At 47.0% G+C, this 19,584-nt stretch overlaps 1 protein-coding gene across 1 annotated transcript in view; it reads left to right on the top strand.

The window, feature by feature from the left end:
- Nucleotides 1–19,584, top strand: part of BFSP2 (beaded filament structural protein 2) — a gene marked incomplete at both ends in the record, with an annotated part of 59,471 nt that overhangs the window by 22,807 nt on the left and 17,080 nt on the right. Inside the window, 3 exons of the mRNA XM_080813354.1 lie at nucleotides 9,021–9,103; nucleotides 14,790–14,946; nucleotides 16,009–16,170. Coding sequence (XP_080669480.1) covers nucleotides 9,021–9,103; nucleotides 14,790–14,946; nucleotides 16,009–16,170 — 402 coding nt within the window. The remainder of the gene's footprint in view (nucleotides 1–9,020; nucleotides 9,104–14,789; nucleotides 14,947–16,008; nucleotides 16,171–19,584) is intronic.

The following is a 19,584-nucleotide window of genomic DNA, read 5'->3' as shown; positions in this document are numbered from 1 at the left end:
AGTAGGTTAGTAATTAAGCTGGTTTTGTGTCCTCACTTTGACCTGAGACAATAAAACACCTGTGATTATAAGAGAGCGCGTGAGTGCCTGAAAGAGAAGCTCCATGACTGACACAGCAAGAAATAGAGATTTCTTATTTAAAGTCACCAAGATGGCCAATAAATACGGGAAAAGGGCAGTGGAGTGTGAGTGAGCTAAATCTTCATTTGTCGGCTGGGAAGTCAATAAATGATATCTGTGGCTGATAACTCAAGCAATCAAAATTTTGTAGAAATATGGGGCAAGATCTGGACAAACAAAAAGCAGAAGATGCAGGGACTGGGGCCGTGGGGCAAGCAGATGTGGGGTCAGGAACACTTTTCGGCCCCAGCCTTTCTTTTCAGCCTTGTTTCATTTTGTGATCAAATGTATGCATTACTCTGATACCTTTTAAATTAAAATGCAGAAGTTCAAAATAGAGCATGACTCCTGAAATATTTATAGAGGAAGTGATATGTATGTAATCATCTCAGACACGTGTGTGGGGGGGCAGGAATAGAAGTTTTTAAATTTAGCCATGAGATTTCAGTTATGGAAGTGGGGAGAAAGGGAGCCATCATTCTAGGGTCTCTCTACCTTTATATGTAGCTTTACCTCATTGAAATGTCCCATAATAAAAAGTGGGGGTTTTGTTAAAAAGAAAAGAAAAGAAAAAGAGCGTGGGTTGCAGAGTCTGGCAGACACAGATGAAATTCAGTTGAGCCTCTTAGCACTATGGGCAAGTCACTTGAACTCTCTGGGTCTCGGCTTCTCAGGTGTGGACTGAGCTTGCACCCACTCTGTGTGGCCACTGGTGTTGGGCACAGGGGTTAAATGACAACCTGCCTGTGAAGGGCCGATCGTGGCATAAAGTGTAGGAAGTGCGGTGAAAGCATTTGGGTTTGATTTGTTTGGTTACTTCTATATTGGGTTTTATGAAGTTTGGCTCTAGATTTTGAGTTCTTCTCAGGCAAGCTGCACTTAGTCCCACCAATCTATGTCCCGCCTTACCTGTTTGTGTTCGTTTGCGTTCCTCAGCTGGCCCACTTCACCTACTGAGTTCACAAACATCCAGTGTCCGCATGCCAGGCACTGAGCTGGGTGCTGAGAAGGCAGAGAGAGGAGGCTGCCCCGGTCCCAGGAGACACAGTGGTGTCAATGGTGGGGAAAGAGAAAAAGTCCAGAATAAAATACAGCATGACAACTTTCAGTGATAGACACATGCCCACAGTGGATCTGGGGTGTACATGGGATGCCCAGTGCAGCCTGAGCTGGGTTTTGAAGGATGACTAAGAGTTTACCACGGCAGCCAGGTGGCATGGTTAGGCCACGGCATACAGAAGCAGAAGCATGACTTATGGTTCTGAAAGCTGGAAAGGCCTGAATCTGTTCAGAAAAATAGTTCAGTTTGCAGCAGGAGAGTGAAGAAGAGATAAAGCCCGAATCGTGTGGGTTTGTTCAAGAGCACACTGTTGAATAAATGTGAGCTCAAATTTGCATCTTAACTAAGTCACTACAGTAAAAAAGGGAATGGGAGGTTGAAATGCATTTGCTCTAAATCTAGAAAAGAAAGAACAGGAGAGACCGATCAGGTGGCTGCCCAAACAGAGCCTCCAAGGGTCACTATATCTTGATGTGCCTAGCACTCAAAACTCAGATTTTGTTAAGTAGTCTGTAGAAAATTAGACCTTGGAGGACTGGCTCATGACAAAGAAACCTTTGTGATACATACACCCAGGACGAGATAGGAATATACAGTGGTAGCTACTCTTTAGTGCCCAGCAGTGGTGCTGCTGTCCCAATCAGGCCCTCCTGTTTCCTAGGGAGCTGGAGGCAGAATGCTAGGTAAGCTCAGAACTAGTCCTGGGATGGGTAGAGAGGTTTTGGGGGAAGGTGAGGCCTAAGAAGGCCTAAGGCCTTGTCCTCATCAAGACAGAGAGCAACCCATAGGGAGCAGAGTGTTCCCGATTGCCCCCAAATGGTTCATAACACCACCCACCCATTCTGGCCCCTCACGCCATGCTCATCTGACCCCTTCAACAAAGACATTCTTCAGACAACACACAGTTCAATGATGAGGTCATTTATCTGCAGTACAGACACAGAATTGTCCACCGTCCTGGCCTCCTGAAGAAAGATCCAACCTTAGCTCTCAGGTGCCCCTGAACCTCCCTGGATCCTTAACGTCTGTGACTGCATTCAGGAGTCAACTATGCTCGAGATGGTTCAACCTCTCCATCCGGGCCTTAGGGCATGCTCCCTAACTCCACCTGCACCTGCGATCTAAACTCAGTGTGCTTAGGCTTTGTACTGTCCAACCCTGGGTAGCAACGATCAGGCAAAACCATCAGAGAGATGACTGGGACTCGGCCCAAGGCTGAGCAGTGCGGCAGGGATGAACTGGGGCACGTCGGTGCAGAAGCTCGATGGCACTCTGACCTGGGAGGCGGGGAGAGGAAGGTGCTAGAGGCGATCTCAGTTTGGAACCAGGTAGGAACCTGGGTGTTCCTGAGAGTGGGAACCATGTCTTTCCTGCTTTGGTTCTCCATGGAGAGGCAGCACTAATCCTGGGCTCATTAATTCAACTGATACCTACTGTCCCAGGTCACTTAAGGAGAAAAGAACAAGTCCCATGACACAACCTGAGCAACTCTAGCATATGGAGGTCACATGAGGGAGAAAGACCTAGTGAGGGAGACCGAGAAAGCTTGGCTGTGAAGTAGAAGGAAGAGCAGGAGAGAGCTCCATCATGGAGGCCAAGAGAGGAAAATCCATCTTCTGTGACGAGTGTGCCGCGCAGGTCAAGACGAGTGCAGAGGGGCATCTGTCCAGCTTGGTAACATGGCGGTCTCCGCCATCATGGTGACAATGCAGTTTCAGTGGGGGGCTAGGGAGAGATAATGACTTCTTGTTCATTTATTACTAGGACAAGTTATGCTGAGCGTTCATCCTAAACTTGAAAGTCAAATAAATGTGTAAAGGGTTTCCAGGGACTCTTATACCCTGCCACAGCCCCCGTCAAGTCTAATTTCCCAGGGGCCCAGTCTTGCCCACATCCTCCCCACACCTGCAGCTCTAGCTGCTGGGATGCCAATATCTTTAACTCCAAATAAAACATTAATTGTACCCTTGGGCCCAAATGATAACCCTTCTAAAAATGCTGCTTGTCCTCACCTTTTAAAACCATAGTAACGATCAAATTTCTCTCCTGCCCCCACTGGCATCATTTATTTTAATAACTACAGCCATAGCAAGGAAACAGCAGTAGGAAGGGATATGATCCTCATCACCATAGTACCAGTGACCAGAGCTTTTCTCAAATGACTATGGCCAGGGAAAAAAAACAAAAGAAAAAACAAAAACCAAGCCACTAGATGGAAGTCTTCATTCAGCTGCCGGGGAGGGGCGGGTGGCAGGAATGGTGCCAGACTGCACACACCCATCAGGTCCATTGGACCATCACTGGCCCAGTGCTCTGCTCTAAGGCACACAGCAGTGATGACAATGGCCGCCGTGCAAGGAATACTTAGTTGGTGCCAGGCAGCTGGCCCAGTGCTTTACCTACAGGGGCTCCTTTCCTCCTTGGAGCCTCCCTAGCAGGTAGGAAGCAGTATTATCTTCATTTTAGGGATGAGGGGACCAAATCTTAGAATTACCCAATTCACCAACTGGCCTAAGCCGGTGAGTGGAGGAGCTGGGTTCATGAATGAGATCATTGTCTACTCCATGTGGGATGCAGGTCGGGGTGTGACTCCGATGCAGAAATGATCCAAGGAGGGAGGAAGAGAGTCAGCAGGGGCGCCGTGCACCCAGGATCTGGAGCTAAAAACTTAGAAGTCACCCTTAACTCTTTTCTTTCCCTCTTTCCACAACTGTTGTCACGAAAATCCATCTGTTCCATCAGCAAAGTAAGTCTTAAACCTGTCTGTTTCTCTTCGCGGCCCCTATAACCGCCCTAGTCAAAGCTGCCATCATCTCCCTGGGGCTTTTGTAGAGCTTCTTAGCTGGGCCCTCGGCACAGTCCCTGTGCCCAACAATCTCCCCTTCCTTCAGGACTCAGGGGGCCCACCTACTGCGCAGATCACACCTGCTCACCTGCCCTGCTCACAGCCTTTCAGGGGCTTCCCAGCAAATCCCGCCTCCCTTCCCTTGTTCCAGAGGCCCTGCTCCTGGATCTTGCCTTTGCCTGCCTTTCTAACTACGTCCCCTGCAGTAACTGCTGATTCCCCCGCAACCAGCACAGAGCATGGCATAGAGGAAACAATGTGCCAATGAAATGAAGGCAAGAATGAGAGAGTAGATAAGTAAAAAAGCTTTGCAGAGGAAGGCGTGTTTGAGATGAGCGTTACATTAAAGCAGGGTAGGGTTTCTCAGGCGGCAAGGCCCAGGGGTGTGAGGTGGCAAAGCAAGGGCTTCTACGTATGGGCAAGGACACAGGCAAGGACGTGGAGGAATGCCGGGAGCAGCCTGGGAGGCAGCATGGGCAGGACCGGAGGCAGGTCGGTTCTGCAAGTGAAGTGTGCGCTGCGAGCCCCTGGAAAGCTTTACAACACGGATTGTCGGGGCCCACCCCGGAGACTCAGATCCTGACATCTGAGGTAGATGTCTGAGAGTTTGCCTTCCTTACGGGCTTCAAGTGGTGCTGGTGCGGCCGCTCCAGGGACCGCACTTGGAGAACAGCTGGTGTAAAGTGCGCCGAGCAATCCTCCACCTGGAGGCGAGAGCAAGACAGTTGCCGGGAGGTAACTTAAGGCAGAGGCAGCCGCACACTGAGCCAAGAGCAGTTCGAGCTAACACCAGCCAGCAGTGAACCCACCCTCACCCCTGCCTGTACCATCCCTCTCCAGACGAAGCCTGTGCCGACCTTGGCTTCTGACCATCCCTCCCCATGGCACTCAGCCTTGCTCTTCTCCTCCAGTGAATTATATCCTCTGAAGGTATCTTTTGTTTCCTCCAGCAAAACTTACAAATCCTGAGTCCTACACCCTCCAGACCACCTAATCTCACATTCCAATTCACACTGAGGTTGCTGTAACCGACAGGAGACCTGGTGTTAAGTCATGTTGCACAGAGGAAACGGTTGTCATGTGCTGAGCAAAGGACTCAGCTCTGTTTGGGCTGAGGAAAGAGAGGAGGAGGAGAGGTCTCCCCTGCTGGCCTTCCTGGCATGCCATGCTCTTCAAGTTCACCCTGTCGTGCAACTCTGACATTGGTCCATACCCTCTTCCAGTGAGAAAACAGGGCAGGAGCGGTTCCAGGGTTATGAGCAAGGGTGCTCGTACTCACAGTATCAACCTAGTGACCGTACATGTTCATATTTGGTATTCGTCCTGCCTTTGCTCCTGGAGAGAGAAGATGCTCAGAGAAGTGGGGTTAATTTGCATCCGCTTCAACCATAAAAGTGAGAGGACCAGGTAGCTAATGTGGAGGTCCCGCAGTTTTAAATGCAGATGGCATTTCTGCAGGCCTGACGCCGAGCACTCAGCCACCGACGTTCTCCAGGCCTTCAGAGTTGGGCCCACAGTCTGCTCAGCACTGCTCCTCTTACGGGGCTCGGCAAGGAAAGCTCAGGAGATCAGTGCAGGAGATGGTTTGGATTGGTTTGATTTGGCGAGCTTCCTCGTGCAGGTGGGATAGATAGCTCTTTATCTCTGTGATGCAGCCCAAAGAGGAACCAGGAGTCCCGGCTGTCCTATTACAGGAAAAAGAGAACAATCCTCCCCCATGAGTCTCTCTCTTGATTCTGATGGGCCTTTTATTTTCCAAGGCTGGTGACTGAAATATGCACGCTGTGGAGTCATAGTGACCTGGCGGTGCATTCTGGCTCTGCCACTCTCCATCTGGGTGATGTGGGGCAATTTACATATGAGCCTAGGCACCGTTTTCTGTACACTAGGTGTGCTGGTGTCAGGGTTAGAGATCATGAGCATGTCGTGAATTCATGAGTGCTGAGTATTTAGTTTCATGTCAGGCACAGTCACTGAGCTGCTGTGTAATAAGCAGTCTTCCATGAACAGAAGGCTCTGGCTTCTAGCATTGGCCAATCTCCCTGATGAAAATCCTCTCACAGGGGCCGATAGCGAGCTCCCACCATGCTATCCCTCCCGAGTACAGACTCAGGAGGAGATGCACGGGGATGTACCATTACACAGGGTTTCCAGGGTACAGATCCAACAGAAGTCAATAACCTCCAGAGCAGGGCTGACAGTCAAACAGAGCAAAGCGGTTACGTATTTAGGACATTTCATTTTGAGTATGTATTAACTGGATTTTTCATAGAATTTATATAATTGTAAGTTCACATAATTACAACTTTCACGATGGCTGTGTTTAACCACTGGCTCCCAAAACTCCTGGAATCTTTACCAGTCTGCCCTGGAAACCCAGGACAAGCCGCCCCAGCACATGGGTTGGGCACATCTGTACGCGGTCAGGACATTCCCTCCTCTCCACAGTTCCTGTCCTCAGCCCTGGAGAGGATTTCATGAAGCTTTCCCAGGTGGAGACAAAGAGCCTCCTCCATGGCCGGCTCTCCATGCTTTACTTTTGACCTTGGCCACCACCCCGGTCCTGGGCCTATGCTAAACCTCAGCCAAGGTCCCACCCCTCGTCCTGCCACCTCACTGCCCTTTCTACAGTGGAGGAGGCAGAGCCGCCCCTCCCTCCCCCTGCTAAGCCGAGGTACCTACAGGAGAACAGTGAAGGGGCTCTCTGGCTGACTTGCAGGCTAGCAGGTTATTTTAAGATCCTTCTGTGAAGGAGATGGGGAAGCAGGGCCAGCCACTGAGCTTTGGCAAGTGAGGACCTATAATTAGCCTAGCTTGAGGCTTGAATAAGCCCCTGGTTGTTACCAAACATCAGCTAGAGCAGGAAGGCCTCCAGCTTCCCTGAGCCAAGTGCTGCACAAGCTTCCCAGGACAGACATTTGGACAGAACTACCCTCTCTGCTGGACAGTGTCCAGTTTACCCCAGAAAGTGCTCCTGCCCTCAACCCCAAGTGAGAAGGAGGAGGGAGGACACAGAGTAGCCAGCCCCTCGCTGCGGTGCGTCTTCAAGCCGTGGGCACTTCCTACGCGACTCCTTCCCGGATTGCTCCCTGCAGCCTCTTCTTCATCAAGAGTTTGCAATCAGGAGGGAAATGTTACAAATTAACGCACGGGCTACTGTTGTAGCTGCGCAAAGCTAAGGCTGAAAGGAAGTACGATAGATCCAAATGCTGGCCGTGCTTATTCTGGAAGGCAGGATTTGGGGTGATTGCATTTTCAGCCATCTCTCTGCCTTTTCAGAATTGTACGACTCCAAATACGTATATCCAACCTATGCTCTGGAGTGTTGCTTGGTTTTTACTTTTTCTGCCCATCTGCCTGGATCCCACATTTAAAAAGCAGAAACCTTCACAGACAAAATTAAGCTGTACCAAGGGGAAGAATTTTAAGAATTTAAGCTTCAGGGTCCCTTATTCATGCACACCCCTTTGTATTAGTCTTTTTTCTTTCTTTTTCTTAAAGGCAGTCTCCCAAATTGCATAAGCCCCAGGCCCCACATCTGCCCACAGGTGGCCGCCCACCCCCACCACTACCCCCCTGCGCCACACCGGCCACGTTGTCTAGAGTGTTAGTAAAGCCTTCTAGACACTTGCTCTGATTTGGTGTCCTGCACTAGAGTGAGTCATTTGCCATGGGCATCACTGTGAGAAATCGAGCAGGGTGATAGCCCTTGGCTTCGAATTTGTCATCTGAAAAATGGCCCTAAGCATCCCGGAGGGTTGGAGACCACCCCAGGGGCCCAGAGACCGCTGAAATTCTTCAAGCTACCCAATCCTAAACCTGCTCAACTGTTAACTCTGCCTCACCCTTTCCTTCCCAGGAAAGCCACTATAAAGGCTTTTGCCCACGCTTTCCCCTCATCCTTAAGCGACCAACCCTGGTACTTCCTCCTCTGGACCTGTGTGGTGGGGCTGCCCCACCCCTTGGGAACTGTAACAGCTTTTCAACGTCAGTCATCTCCTGATCTATTGGCCTCACCATACCTAAATAAAAACAAAATCTTGGGTACATTCTGCAGGGTTTGGGGAGCTGGCTTTGAAAAACCACTTTTCATGGCTCTATGAAACCCCCAAATTGTATGCACAGTGTTGATGCTCATATGTATGTTTTGAGAGTGGATGAAATTCTAGAGCCAAGTTGTACAATATATTGGCAACTGGCCACAGGTGGATATTTAAATTTAAATTAAATTTAAATAAGGGCACCTGGCTGGCTCAGTGGGTTAGGCATCAGACTCTTGATTTCAGCTCAGGTCATGATCTCAGGGTCGTGAGATCAAGCCCCAAGTTAGGCTCTACGCTGAGCATGAAGCCTGCTTAAGTTCTCTCTCCCTCTCCCTCTGCCCCTCCTCTCCCCAGCTCATGTGCACTCTTTCCTGCCCCCCCAAAAATCAATTAAAAATAATGATAAATTAAACTTAAATAAAATTAAATTTTCAGTTCCTCAGTCATCTTTGCCACAAGTTGAGTGTTCAGTAGCCATGTGTGGCCACCATGATGGATGGTGGAGACAAAGAAGAGTTCTATCATCACAAAAAGTTCTATTGAGCAGCAATGAACTAGAGACTTCATCAGCTTTTCAAGGGTATACATGACCAGAAAATGTGAAAAGCCACTAAGTCAAATCAGGGAATATTCATTTAAGGAGCCAGAAACTTCCCTGGGAGTTGAATGTTCAGCATTATGACAGAGGCTATGAACAAGTCTGCCTTTGAGAAATATTTTAGCTCCAAAAATCCAACTCTAAAGGCTCTTAAAAGGCATCCAGATTTTATGTTTTCTGGTTTATCTCCTCTCCACCTTTTTGGAGAGAGACACTTGGATTCTAAAAATATTTGCTTTGAGAAAGGTGCTCTAAGTGCTCCCCAGAACCTCTGTGCCCAGTGCTAGTCACAGTGGGAAGGGAGGGAAGACGGTCCAGTGACCTTGTCTCCTCTGATGTGTGTGATCTTCCTAGGTGGGCGAGGCAGTCCTGGAAAATGCCCGGCTCATGCTTCAGACAGAGAATATCCAGGCGGGTGCGGACGACTTTAAAGAGAGGTAACATCTGCCACAGAGGGGACAGTCCCTCTGCTCCTCCAGACTCCAGAAGTCGCGTGATGCTGTTCTGGGATCTGCAGCATTCACTGCCTGCAGCACAGGAGGCTGGAGTGAGATCAAAGAGGTCCTGGGAGAATCCAGAGCAAAGATCGCCCAGCTCAAACCCTCCTTATAGACACAAACCAGGTCCCAAGGGCTCAGAGATGTTGCCCAATGTCTCCTGGTTCAGAGTGGAGTTGTCAAATTGTAGCATGCTTCAGGACCACCGGGAGCTCTTATAGAAAACACAAATTGCTGTGCCCCACCTTCTGAGTTTTTGATTCAGTAATCTGGGGTGGGTCCCCAAATTTACATTTCTAACAAGTTCCCCATGATGCTGATCCTGCTGCCCCTGGGAGCACACTTGAAAAGCTGTTGGTTTTGAGCAATGTTTCTCAATTGCAGCCCTGTGTTGTAATTACCAGGCCACTTCACAATGCCAACAGGCAAGCCGTACAGGCTGATTAAACCACAGTCCCTGGGGGTGGGGTCTGGGCCTCAGTATTTTTAACTCCCAGCCTCTTTGAACACGTCTTTGAAGGGTATCCTAAAATATGGCATATATAGCACTGATGAAGATCATTTTAAGTGATATAGGGATAAACACTTTATTTTTAATAGTTATGTACTTTTAGAGTTACCTTCTATTTATGACTCATGAAACTGTTTTTCCACTACAGCACTACAATTTGTAGTGGCAATTTAAAATTTATTGACTATAAAGAGCTTTTCAAGTTTACTGATTTAACATTTACTTTTTAAGTAGATGAATTTAAGGAACCATGTAAAGTAAATAATGAAGGAGAGAGATGCATTTAGGGCTAAATCACGATGGCGCGTAAGGTTTGGGGAATGCTGGTCTCATGGAGAAACGAAATGAAAAAGACCTTTCATTAATGAAAACAGCTATTTTGAGAATATGCTCTGAGGAAGGTGTTCTGGATGTTGGGCAATTGGATGGGTGATGGCACAGTTATTCAGGGAACATTTCCCTAAACTGGTAAAGACAAAGAGGAAAGGCATGTAGCTGGGAGTCTCTAGTGAGGACTGTGACCCATCCCACTGCCGTGCTTATCTTAGAATAAGAGGAGCGTTGTGATGAAAAGGAAAATCTCTACCATCTCCTCAGACCCAGGGTCCTTTCCTTTTTCTAAGACCAAGCTTCTCTATCTGCTAGAACGGTCTCCCCTAGCAGCCACTCTGGAGTCAAGAGGACTTTCAGTTAGCTGGGGTTGCTGTCTCAGACAACACTGTGTTCACCAAGGTCACAGGAGCACAAAAAAGTGAAGCCAACATCCATCCACCGACAGCTTACTGCACACTTAAAGATGGATGCCAATAGACATGAAGCCATTTGTATTAAATTTAAGATAGAATTTAATTAACTGTGAAGTTAAGGTAGGATCTGACCGAAATTTCCTTTGCTCATTCATTTATTCATTATGCATTCATGCCTTCATCCAGCCATTCAACAGAGTATCAGGGGCTGGGTCTATTTTGTTCCCTGTTGTGTTACCAGTGCCTATAACAGTGCCACGCACAAGATAGATAACCACAAATCGTTATTGAATTAGTTAATGAATGAATGGATTCAACAAGTATTTGAATATCTGCCAGGCCCCTGACCAAGCCCTGGGAATGAAGTGAACGGGACCTCCAGGAGCTCATGGTTTAGTGTCAAAGATGGCAGAGTGAACAGACAGTCGCATCACAGAGTGGTTGTGCCATCACTGAGATGAGCACAAGTGAAATGGCGACACTCAGTCTGGTCAGGGAGGGTTGACAACAGAGGTGTCACCTGATTTGGTCCCTAAACTGGTATAGGAGTTGACCAGGCCAATGAAGGAAGCATGACTTTCCAGGAAGGGCTGTAGTATGTGCTGAGGCAGAAGGGCATGAGAAAGGAGGTGCATCAGTGGCCACCAAGTAGCTCATTATAACCAGGGCATGTGGAGGGAAGGAAGGAGGGACAGCTAATGAGGCTTAAAAATCTTCCAAATCCTGGAAGACCATGTCAGCCATACCAAAGAATTCAGAGATGACCTGAGAGGAGACCCATAGAAGGGGTCTGAGCAATGGTTCATCATGACTAGATTTCACCTTTAAAGGGAGATTTGTGTTGGTAGAGAGGAGAGGTGGAGCAAACGAGCCAGAAGCAATGGGAGCAAACAGGCTGGACGGATGGCAGGGTAGGGCCTGTACTGGGAGCCAAGGTTGAAAAGGAAGGCAAGATCAGATTACTAAGGGGCCAGAGGAGGACACTTATGTCTCTCAGCAGATGATGACCCAATGTGGTTAAGGATGGTCCCTCTGGGGGCAAAACTGTAGGTGAGTTGTGGGAAGACAATCAGAAGCTGTTATAGGTCAAGGTTTGCCTGGGGTGGTGGCCATGAGCAGACTTGAGAGATGGGTCAAGGAAATTATTGGCAGGACTTGACATATCCCGCCTGGAAATACAAAACAAGAGCACCTGGGTGGCTCAGTGGGTTAAAGCTTCTGCTTTTGACTCAGGTCATGATCCCAAGGTCCTGGGATCGAGCCCCGCATCGGGCTCTCCGCTCGGCAGGGAGCCTGCTTCCCCCACTCTCTCTGCCTGTATCTCTGCCTACTTGTGATCTCTGTCTGTTAAATAAATAAATAAAATCTTTAAAAAAAATACAAAACAAAGGTAAATTTTGGGTTTTGAACTTGGGTAATTTAGAAGATTTGCTATTCTATTTCTATTTTATTGACTAAAATAGAAAACTGTGAAAGGAAAGCTGGTCTAAAATTCAGGTATGGATAAAGAGTTTGGCTTTGATCAAGCTGAGTTGAGCTAATGGTTGAGCAACCAAGCAGAAACTGCGGTATGCCACTGAAGATTTTGGGCCAGAGGGGCCTGCAGGTCAAGACAGAAAGTTCTGGGTATCATGAGCAAAGAGATTCTATTTGGAGACTTTGAAATGGAGGGTAAAGGGAAAAAAGATAACAAGAGAAAGCTAAAAGCTTAGCAGCAGCCTTGGGGAATATCACAGAGATGTGTCAAATGCTTAGAGAACTTTCAAAAAATGGTCTATAGGACACCTAAGATATCCCATAATGCTGAATGGAGCCCACCCTGGACAGAGCTAGGCTCCCTGGAGAGAGAAGCAAAACAGGACTTCAGAGGCACAGGGGAACTCTTGCAGCCTGGGTCAGCAGGGACCAATCCCAGTGAGACGGGTGGATTTTCATTCCAGCTGGAAGTACAGGACTTAATTCCGAAAGGACTGAATGTTAACAAAAATACAGTCCTTCATGAAGAATACATTTGGGTAGAAAATCAATCCTACATATAGAGGACATAAAAATGACTTCAAAAACCAGCTCTTTGGGGGGATTCAAGTGTACAGGTCCAACTCTGAGGTAAGTCTCTAGTGGAATGCCACAGGGCTCTGTCCTTGGTTCCTTCATTTACTATTTTTAACCGTAAGGTGTATGAAAGCTGCCTTGGCATGAAAGGGCAAAATGGCAGAAGATACAAAGCCAGGAGGGCTGGTAAGGATAAGAATAGGAGTAGGGTTAGAATAGAATAGAAGAATAGAGTTAGGAATCAAAATGATCCTAACACATTGGAACAATGGACCAATGAAACTGAAAGAGATATATATGAACTCCTACTTTGGGGGCCAAATACCAGGTACGTCCAGAAAGGACAGGGTAATTGGACTTGCAAAAAATGCTCAGGGACTCTAGTTGACAGGACACCCAATGTTGGCAGCAAATATAGCTGGTCAAAATCAAATGAACAAATATGCAAGCAAAGAAAAACCCACAAAGCAAACTTTAGGGCCCATGATGAATAGAATTAGTTTAAACAAAGGAGCAGACAGTCCCCTGGGAGTCTGAACTGATCAGGCAACATCTGGAGTTTTGCATTCCAGTCTCTGTATCGTATTTTGAGAAAGATGTGGACCAGTTAGAGCATTTCTAATCATTCCCACATATATCTGAAGCCCGAAGGTGGATGCTTAGAATACAAAGATAGGAAGGTCATAGTCCCTGCCACTGATGATGAAGGATATGGAAACCAATTTATATGAAGAATGGAGGAACTCGGAATGTTTAACCTGAGGAACAACAGGCTTGGAGGAAGGAATGAGGGGAAAGAGAGTGATATAAGAGACTAGACTCTCAATATTTATAGGACCGCCGGAAGGAAGGATCGAACTGACTTTAAATGCTCCAGAGAGTGGAATTCAGACTCTTACAGGAATGAAGACTTAAGCTCTTGAAGGAAGACATTTCCATAATTAGAGCTGTCCCAAAATGGAATGGTAGTGATGATAGGTGATGAGTTCCCTGTCACTGGAAGTAGTCAAGTCGAGGCTACAAAATCACCCATTCAAAGAGTGCTATAGAGGGATGCCTGGGTGCCTCAGTTGGCTGAATGACTGACCCCTGATTTTGGCTCAGGTCATTATTTCAGAGTCCTGGAATAAAGCCCCAGGTCAGACTCCCATGCTCCGCGGGGAGTCTGCTGGAGATTCCCTCTTCTTCTCCTTCTCTCTGTCCCTCCCCCTGCTCCCGCACTCTGGCTTGCACTCTTTCAAGCACCCTCTTTTCAAAATAAATATTTTTTTTTAAAGAATGCTATCAAGGGATTGTCACTGGGTAAGAGTTTGAATAGTTGAATCCTAAATTCCCTTAAAACTCTAAAATCCTAAGATGCTTTCTTCAGTGAATGATGTGAGATTTCTCTGTTCTGTGGATGGATGAAGCTAAGGTGTGAAGTGTGGCTGAGGCGTGCAGCTGGTGGAAAGCCATAGAAGGAAAGGAGTAACACTGAGAGAAATTGGCAAAGATGTTGGGCGGTTTATAAAAAGAAGGCTCTGTGCAAACCAGAGATGGAAAGACCTCAGGGGGCCAGTTTCAGATTTGTGTCGATGTGTGTGCTTGTGTGTGTTATTGTATAGGCTGCAAGTTTTTAAAACCCTGAATATTTCACATATAAATCCAGGTTTCCCATTGTTCTTGAAGAGGACTGGCACAGCCCTTCCCAGGCAGAGGTAACGGAAGGAGCAGAGCACCAGGTCCCCTTGCATGAAGGATGAGGGATGCTGTGGGTTTCAATCCCTATCTCTCCTTGCTTCCCAGACCCGACCCTCATCCCTCATCTATATTCCCCACTTGGCCTCTAAAAGCATTGGGATTTGCAGCCAGTTTTAAAATTTCACATGGGTTCTTTGGAGACAGAAACCATGCTTTCCGTTTGGGGATTGCTAGTGCGTAGTCTGGTGCTTAGCAGATTCTCGGTAATGCAGTAATGTTTGGTAAAGGATCCTCGGGTGGGGGCGGGGGAAGGATGACAAATCAGAATAATGGTGACGTGCCAGATCCCCCTACCCAGATCTCAGCTCCTGGAGGTTTCCCTAGAGTTCTATGCTTCCAGTGCCCCGTGAGCCTGACAGCCTGTAAAGCTAGGTTATCAGAAGTTGGCTGTCTGTCGCTTTCATTTTAATAAATCAACATGTAACACTTGAAGTAACAGCGCCCTCCAAGCCGTTGGAACAGTGACTTCTAACATTCATTTGTCTATCACATAATTGGCCTGTCGGTAACATCTGTAACCTGGTTATTTCCCCTTCTGGGTTGCCCACCTATGCTGATTAAGCTCCTTGATCTGCAGATATGAAAATGAGCAGCCATTTCGAAAGGCAGCAGAAGAGGAAATTAACTCGCTGTATAAAGTCATTGATGAAGCTAATTTGACAAAAATGGATCTGGAGAGTCAAATAGAAAGCCTGAAAGAAGAACTTGGCTTTCTGTCAAGGAGCTACGAAGAGGTAGGTGGGGGCCGGAGCGACACTGGCTTGGCTGCAGCCCAGAGGCACGCAGCTTTCTGGTGAGCTCGCAGTCGGTGACGGTAGCTGCTGTCGACCTCTCCGCCTCACTTGCCCAGGGCTGTGGGCAAAACACGAGTAAAATACTTCCAAATCCTTGTAGTGGGTAAGGTGATGCTGGGAGTCTCCAATTCAGATGGCTTCAGGACCAGGCTGGGACACAAATGAAGGAGAGGCAGGTCCACGCTGGACAGTGAGGGAGCTGTGTTGAGCCAGAGAAGGCATCCCCTAACTCAAGGCCTTGTACTCTGGGGCCTTTTTTGTTTGTTGGTTGGTTTGTTGGTTTGTTTTAACGCTGCATAGAACAAACAAAATAACTTTGATGGTCGATCCAGGCTGTGGTTTGCACACACTCGTTAATGAAATTAGGTCAGCTCATGGAGTGACAGGACTCGACGGGACAATGCGAACTCCCAATCATGATTCGGTCCAGCTGGCTGCAGAACGGCCCCAACTCTGTTCCACCTCACACATGTCACTGTCTGAGCAGACATCGAATGTGCTTTCAGGTGAAAAAGTCAAAACCCACTTAACTGTGCTTACTTGAGAAGTTCCTTCCTTTGTCCAACCTTAGGCTGACCAGGAGCCCTAAGTCCACGTCCCCCTGCTCCTAGCTCAGTCGTTTGCCACCACTGTCCACCACTAACCCTTTAGTGACCTCTAAATCTCTCCCAGCCTACTCTGACTTAGCGAAATTCATACATTTCATCTTGCTGTTGTTGCTTCCTCTGAATTATTTTGCTATTTATGCATTTGGTATTTGCTTTGAGTGGGCCCAGGCTTTCAAACACCAGCCTAAGAAATGCCTCCTTCTTGCAAAAGACCATGGCATGCATGCTGGCAAGAGGGTCGGGGATTTTGCCAGGCTCTGGGAAGCCCCATGTTTGGCAGGAGCACAATGAGAAGCACCAGGGGTGCCCATAGACCTGGGCTTTTGCTGGCAAAAATTCTGTGTGCTCTCCTTGTCCTCTGGAACTCACCTAGAGTGTATATTGTCTTTTGCAGGATGTGAAAGTGCTGTACAAACAGTTGGCAGGGTCTGAGCTGGAACAAATGGGTGTTCCCATCAGCACTGGTCTGGACGACATCCTCGAGACCATCAGGATCCACTGGGAGAAAGATGTCGAAAAGAACCGGGCGGAAGCAGGAGCCTTGCTCCAAGCCAAGGTGAGGCAAACTTTTCCCTGTGCAGAAGGAGGCCAAGCAAAGGTGAAAGGCAGTCAACATAGGAAAGAAGAAATGCAACAGTTTCAATCTCATTAGACATAAGATAAATACAATTTAAAATAATAACATTTTGTTTCCCTGTCTAAAGCCTTAACATGTTTAAAACGGTAATACTTGATGCAATGGGGACAAGTGCGTGATGAAGTAGGTTCTTCCCTATATTACTGAGGAGAGTAAACTAGTATGACATGTTTGAGTAAGGGAACTGATGATATGCATCGAGAATCTTGAAATGCCCCTGCCTACCAGTTGAATAATCTAGACACTGTCCTAAAGAAATAATTGAAAATATAAAGTTTATATCTAAATGTATTCACTGAAGCATTCATTATAATAATGAAAAAAATTGGGAGAAAAGCACATGAATGTTTAATAATAAGAGTAAGGCTAAGCTACGACCTTTCCAGACGATGAAATACCAGGTAATTATTAGAAATATTTATGAAGTATTTATAACAACATGGGAAAGGCTCACATAATAAGGTCAAATGGGGGAAAATAAGAGAGTACAGAAGCGTATATACCAGGAACCAATAAACTTTGTCAAGCACTAGAAAATAAATATGCGACTTCCTGGGTCTGACAGTCTACTACAACAATTCAGTCTATTACAACAATTTGAAATACAAAAGGTAACACATGAGCATGACTGTGTTGCAATAAAACTTTATTTATAGAAACAAGAGGTAGGCTGGATTTGCCTGCCCGCTTCAGTTGGCCAACCTCTGGTAGACACAGTAGAAAGCATTCAAACAAAGAAATGAGGCATCAAGCAAAAATTCAAAAGAAAACACTAAAATGTATTGGTGTTAGCAGTGGTTGTCTTTGAGGGAGGGACCTATTTGACATGTCGAGAGGTTTTTTCTTGCTTGCTTTTGAGTATATTTTTTCAAGTGTTTTTTAAGCAGTATGAGTTATTCACAGAGGGAAATTTCTCTTTATTAAACCTCATAAATAGGGCGCCTGGGTGGCTCAGTGGGTTGAGCCTCTGCCTTCGGCTCAGGTCATGATCTCAGGGTCCTGGGATTGAGTCTGCATCGGGCTCTCTGCTCAGCAGGGAGCCTGCTTCCTCCTCTCTCTCTCTCTCTCTCTCTCTCTGCCTGCCTCTCTGCCTACTTGTGATCTCTCTCTGTCAAATAAATAAATAAAAATCTTAAAAAAAAAAAACCTCATAAATAATAAAGAAATTAACCAGAACACAGAACACACAGGGTTTGTTCTTCCCTTCTCCATCTCCCATCCCTGTGTGACTTGGGGATTCTGAGGCACAGGACCAGAAGAACAGAAGAGGAAGGAAAGTGTAGAGAAAGTATGAGTAATAAAGTAGCTTATTGTTTTTGAGAGAAGGCATGCGGGCAGCTTCTATGCTCTGGGTTACTGTTCAGTGGGTCTCAAGCCCATCTGCCCAGCAGAATTATTCCAGAACATTGTCAAGAATGCTCATGCCCAGGCCAAAACTCTCTGGATGATTCTAATATACAGCCAGGTTTGAGAGCCACCAGAGTTTATAAAAGCTACCAGAAAAAACCCCAAGGAAGACCTTTTCTGTTCTTTGTTCTCCCATGTCCCTTCAGCCCCCTGCCCCTCAGTATCAACAGGAACCTTCCCAGCAGGGTCTTCACCAATTCTGGATCCCCCAATGTTCTCCAGCCTCAAAAACATCTTTACTCCCCCATTTCTCTACCCAGATCCCTTCTCAACAGTCCCTTTTCTTTCTGACCTTAATTCCTTGGGCCCGGTCCCTACAAACTCTTACTATGGCAAATAGTGCCTACTAACGACACAACAAGCTGTCTCCCACCCCAACCAGGTGAGAGGGGGAACAACACAAAGGGAAAAATGAAACCAAATCATAGATTTGATGTGGGTCCATTGTTTCTTTTTTAGGAGATTCATGAATATTCATAATTCATGACCTGAGACACCACAGCATCCCCTTTCCTCACTTCAGAGGTGAGGATCCAGATCCAGGGAGGGCAGCTGATGTCCTGAAGTCACATAGCTGGCTGGCAGCACTGTCGCTCGGCCCTCCTGGCTCTTGGATCAGGCACCTTTTCTCCACATTGGGTAGTCGTTCCTCCTCCGTTCTGTCTCCAAAGTGAGAGCTCTGTGGCCCAGGATTTTGCAGCCTTGCTTCTGTCCCAACACTTCTGGGGCATACCCTACATTGCAGTGATTATTTCTTTGGGGAAGCGGGGGGGGGGGTGGTGGGGGGCATTGTAAATAACAGAAAAAAATCTGCGTAGTGTGAAAAAGAAAAAAATCCTGGCCATTATTACTCACCCTTCACCCTCTTGAGAATCATCACCAGCCCAACAGTAATTCAAACATTAATTCCGAACAGATTCATTAGTGTTTTTTTAATAGAGTAATCTGAAAGCTGCATCTCAGAGAAAACAGACAATACTTGTTTTCATTTGGCTAATGCTGCTGGGGCCTCTTGCAGAAAGGCAGAGCTCAGAAAATATTTGCAGAATGAGTGAATTCCTCTGATCATCAGCAGAGATCAGAACTGACAGCCAGAAGTCCTCCAATAAATAGTTTTGTCAGTTGCTGTCATGCCCTTAGGGGCTGACATTTGCCCGTCCTGAGCACCTCTTGTCGGTTTCTTGGCAGCGAAGCATAAATGTAAAATGGCTTAGCACACACTCCTTTCAAACCTTTTGCAGAGCATACAGACATGTATTTAATTACCTTTCAGGCTGGGAGGCTGAAAATTAATTGACATGATTAATTTATGTCTTTGTTTAGGTTTCCCCAGAAACTGACCTTGTCTGAGACAAATATTAAAGAGGAAATGGTTTATCTGGAAGCTGGGGGAGGGAGTGAACCAAAATACCAGTAGGGAAGAAGCAAAGAAGGGAACCAACAAAGAACTCATTATCCAACCGCACCCACTGGGGGAGACCGGACTCTGCACCCACAGGGTTTCTGGGTAACAGTACAGAATTTAAGAGAGGGGAAAGGCGAGGAAGCTGGGTAGTAATACCATCCCCATCAGACATCTGCGGTCTGCTAGCAGAGTGACCTTTCAAAGACTTCAGAAAAGGTTCTCCCAGCCAAAGAAGGGTAAAACCTGGCAGTGAAACAGAAGAGTGGGGAGAATAAAGGTTCTGGAATAAAGGTTCCCGAGGGATAAAGGTGGATGCCATCAGCACCTACTCCCAAGTTATCTGCTAACTCCTCGTATTTTTAAGTCATTAAAAGCTTATAAAGAGGGGCGCCTGGGTGGCTCAGTGGGTTAAAGCCTCTGCCTTCAGCTAAGGTCATGATCCCACGGTCCTGGGATCGAGCCCTGCATTGGGCTCTCTGCTCAGCAGGGAGCCTGTTTCCTCCTCTCTCTCTGCCTGCCTC

This window comes from Martes martes (assembly GCF_963455335.1).
Source record: "Martes martes genome assembly, chromosome: 1".
NCBI classification, from domain to species: Eukaryota; Metazoa; Chordata; class Mammalia; order Carnivora; family Mustelidae; genus Martes; species Martes martes.
Note: the sequence above shows the minus strand (reverse complement) of the source record. Positions and strands in the feature narration are given on the sequence as shown.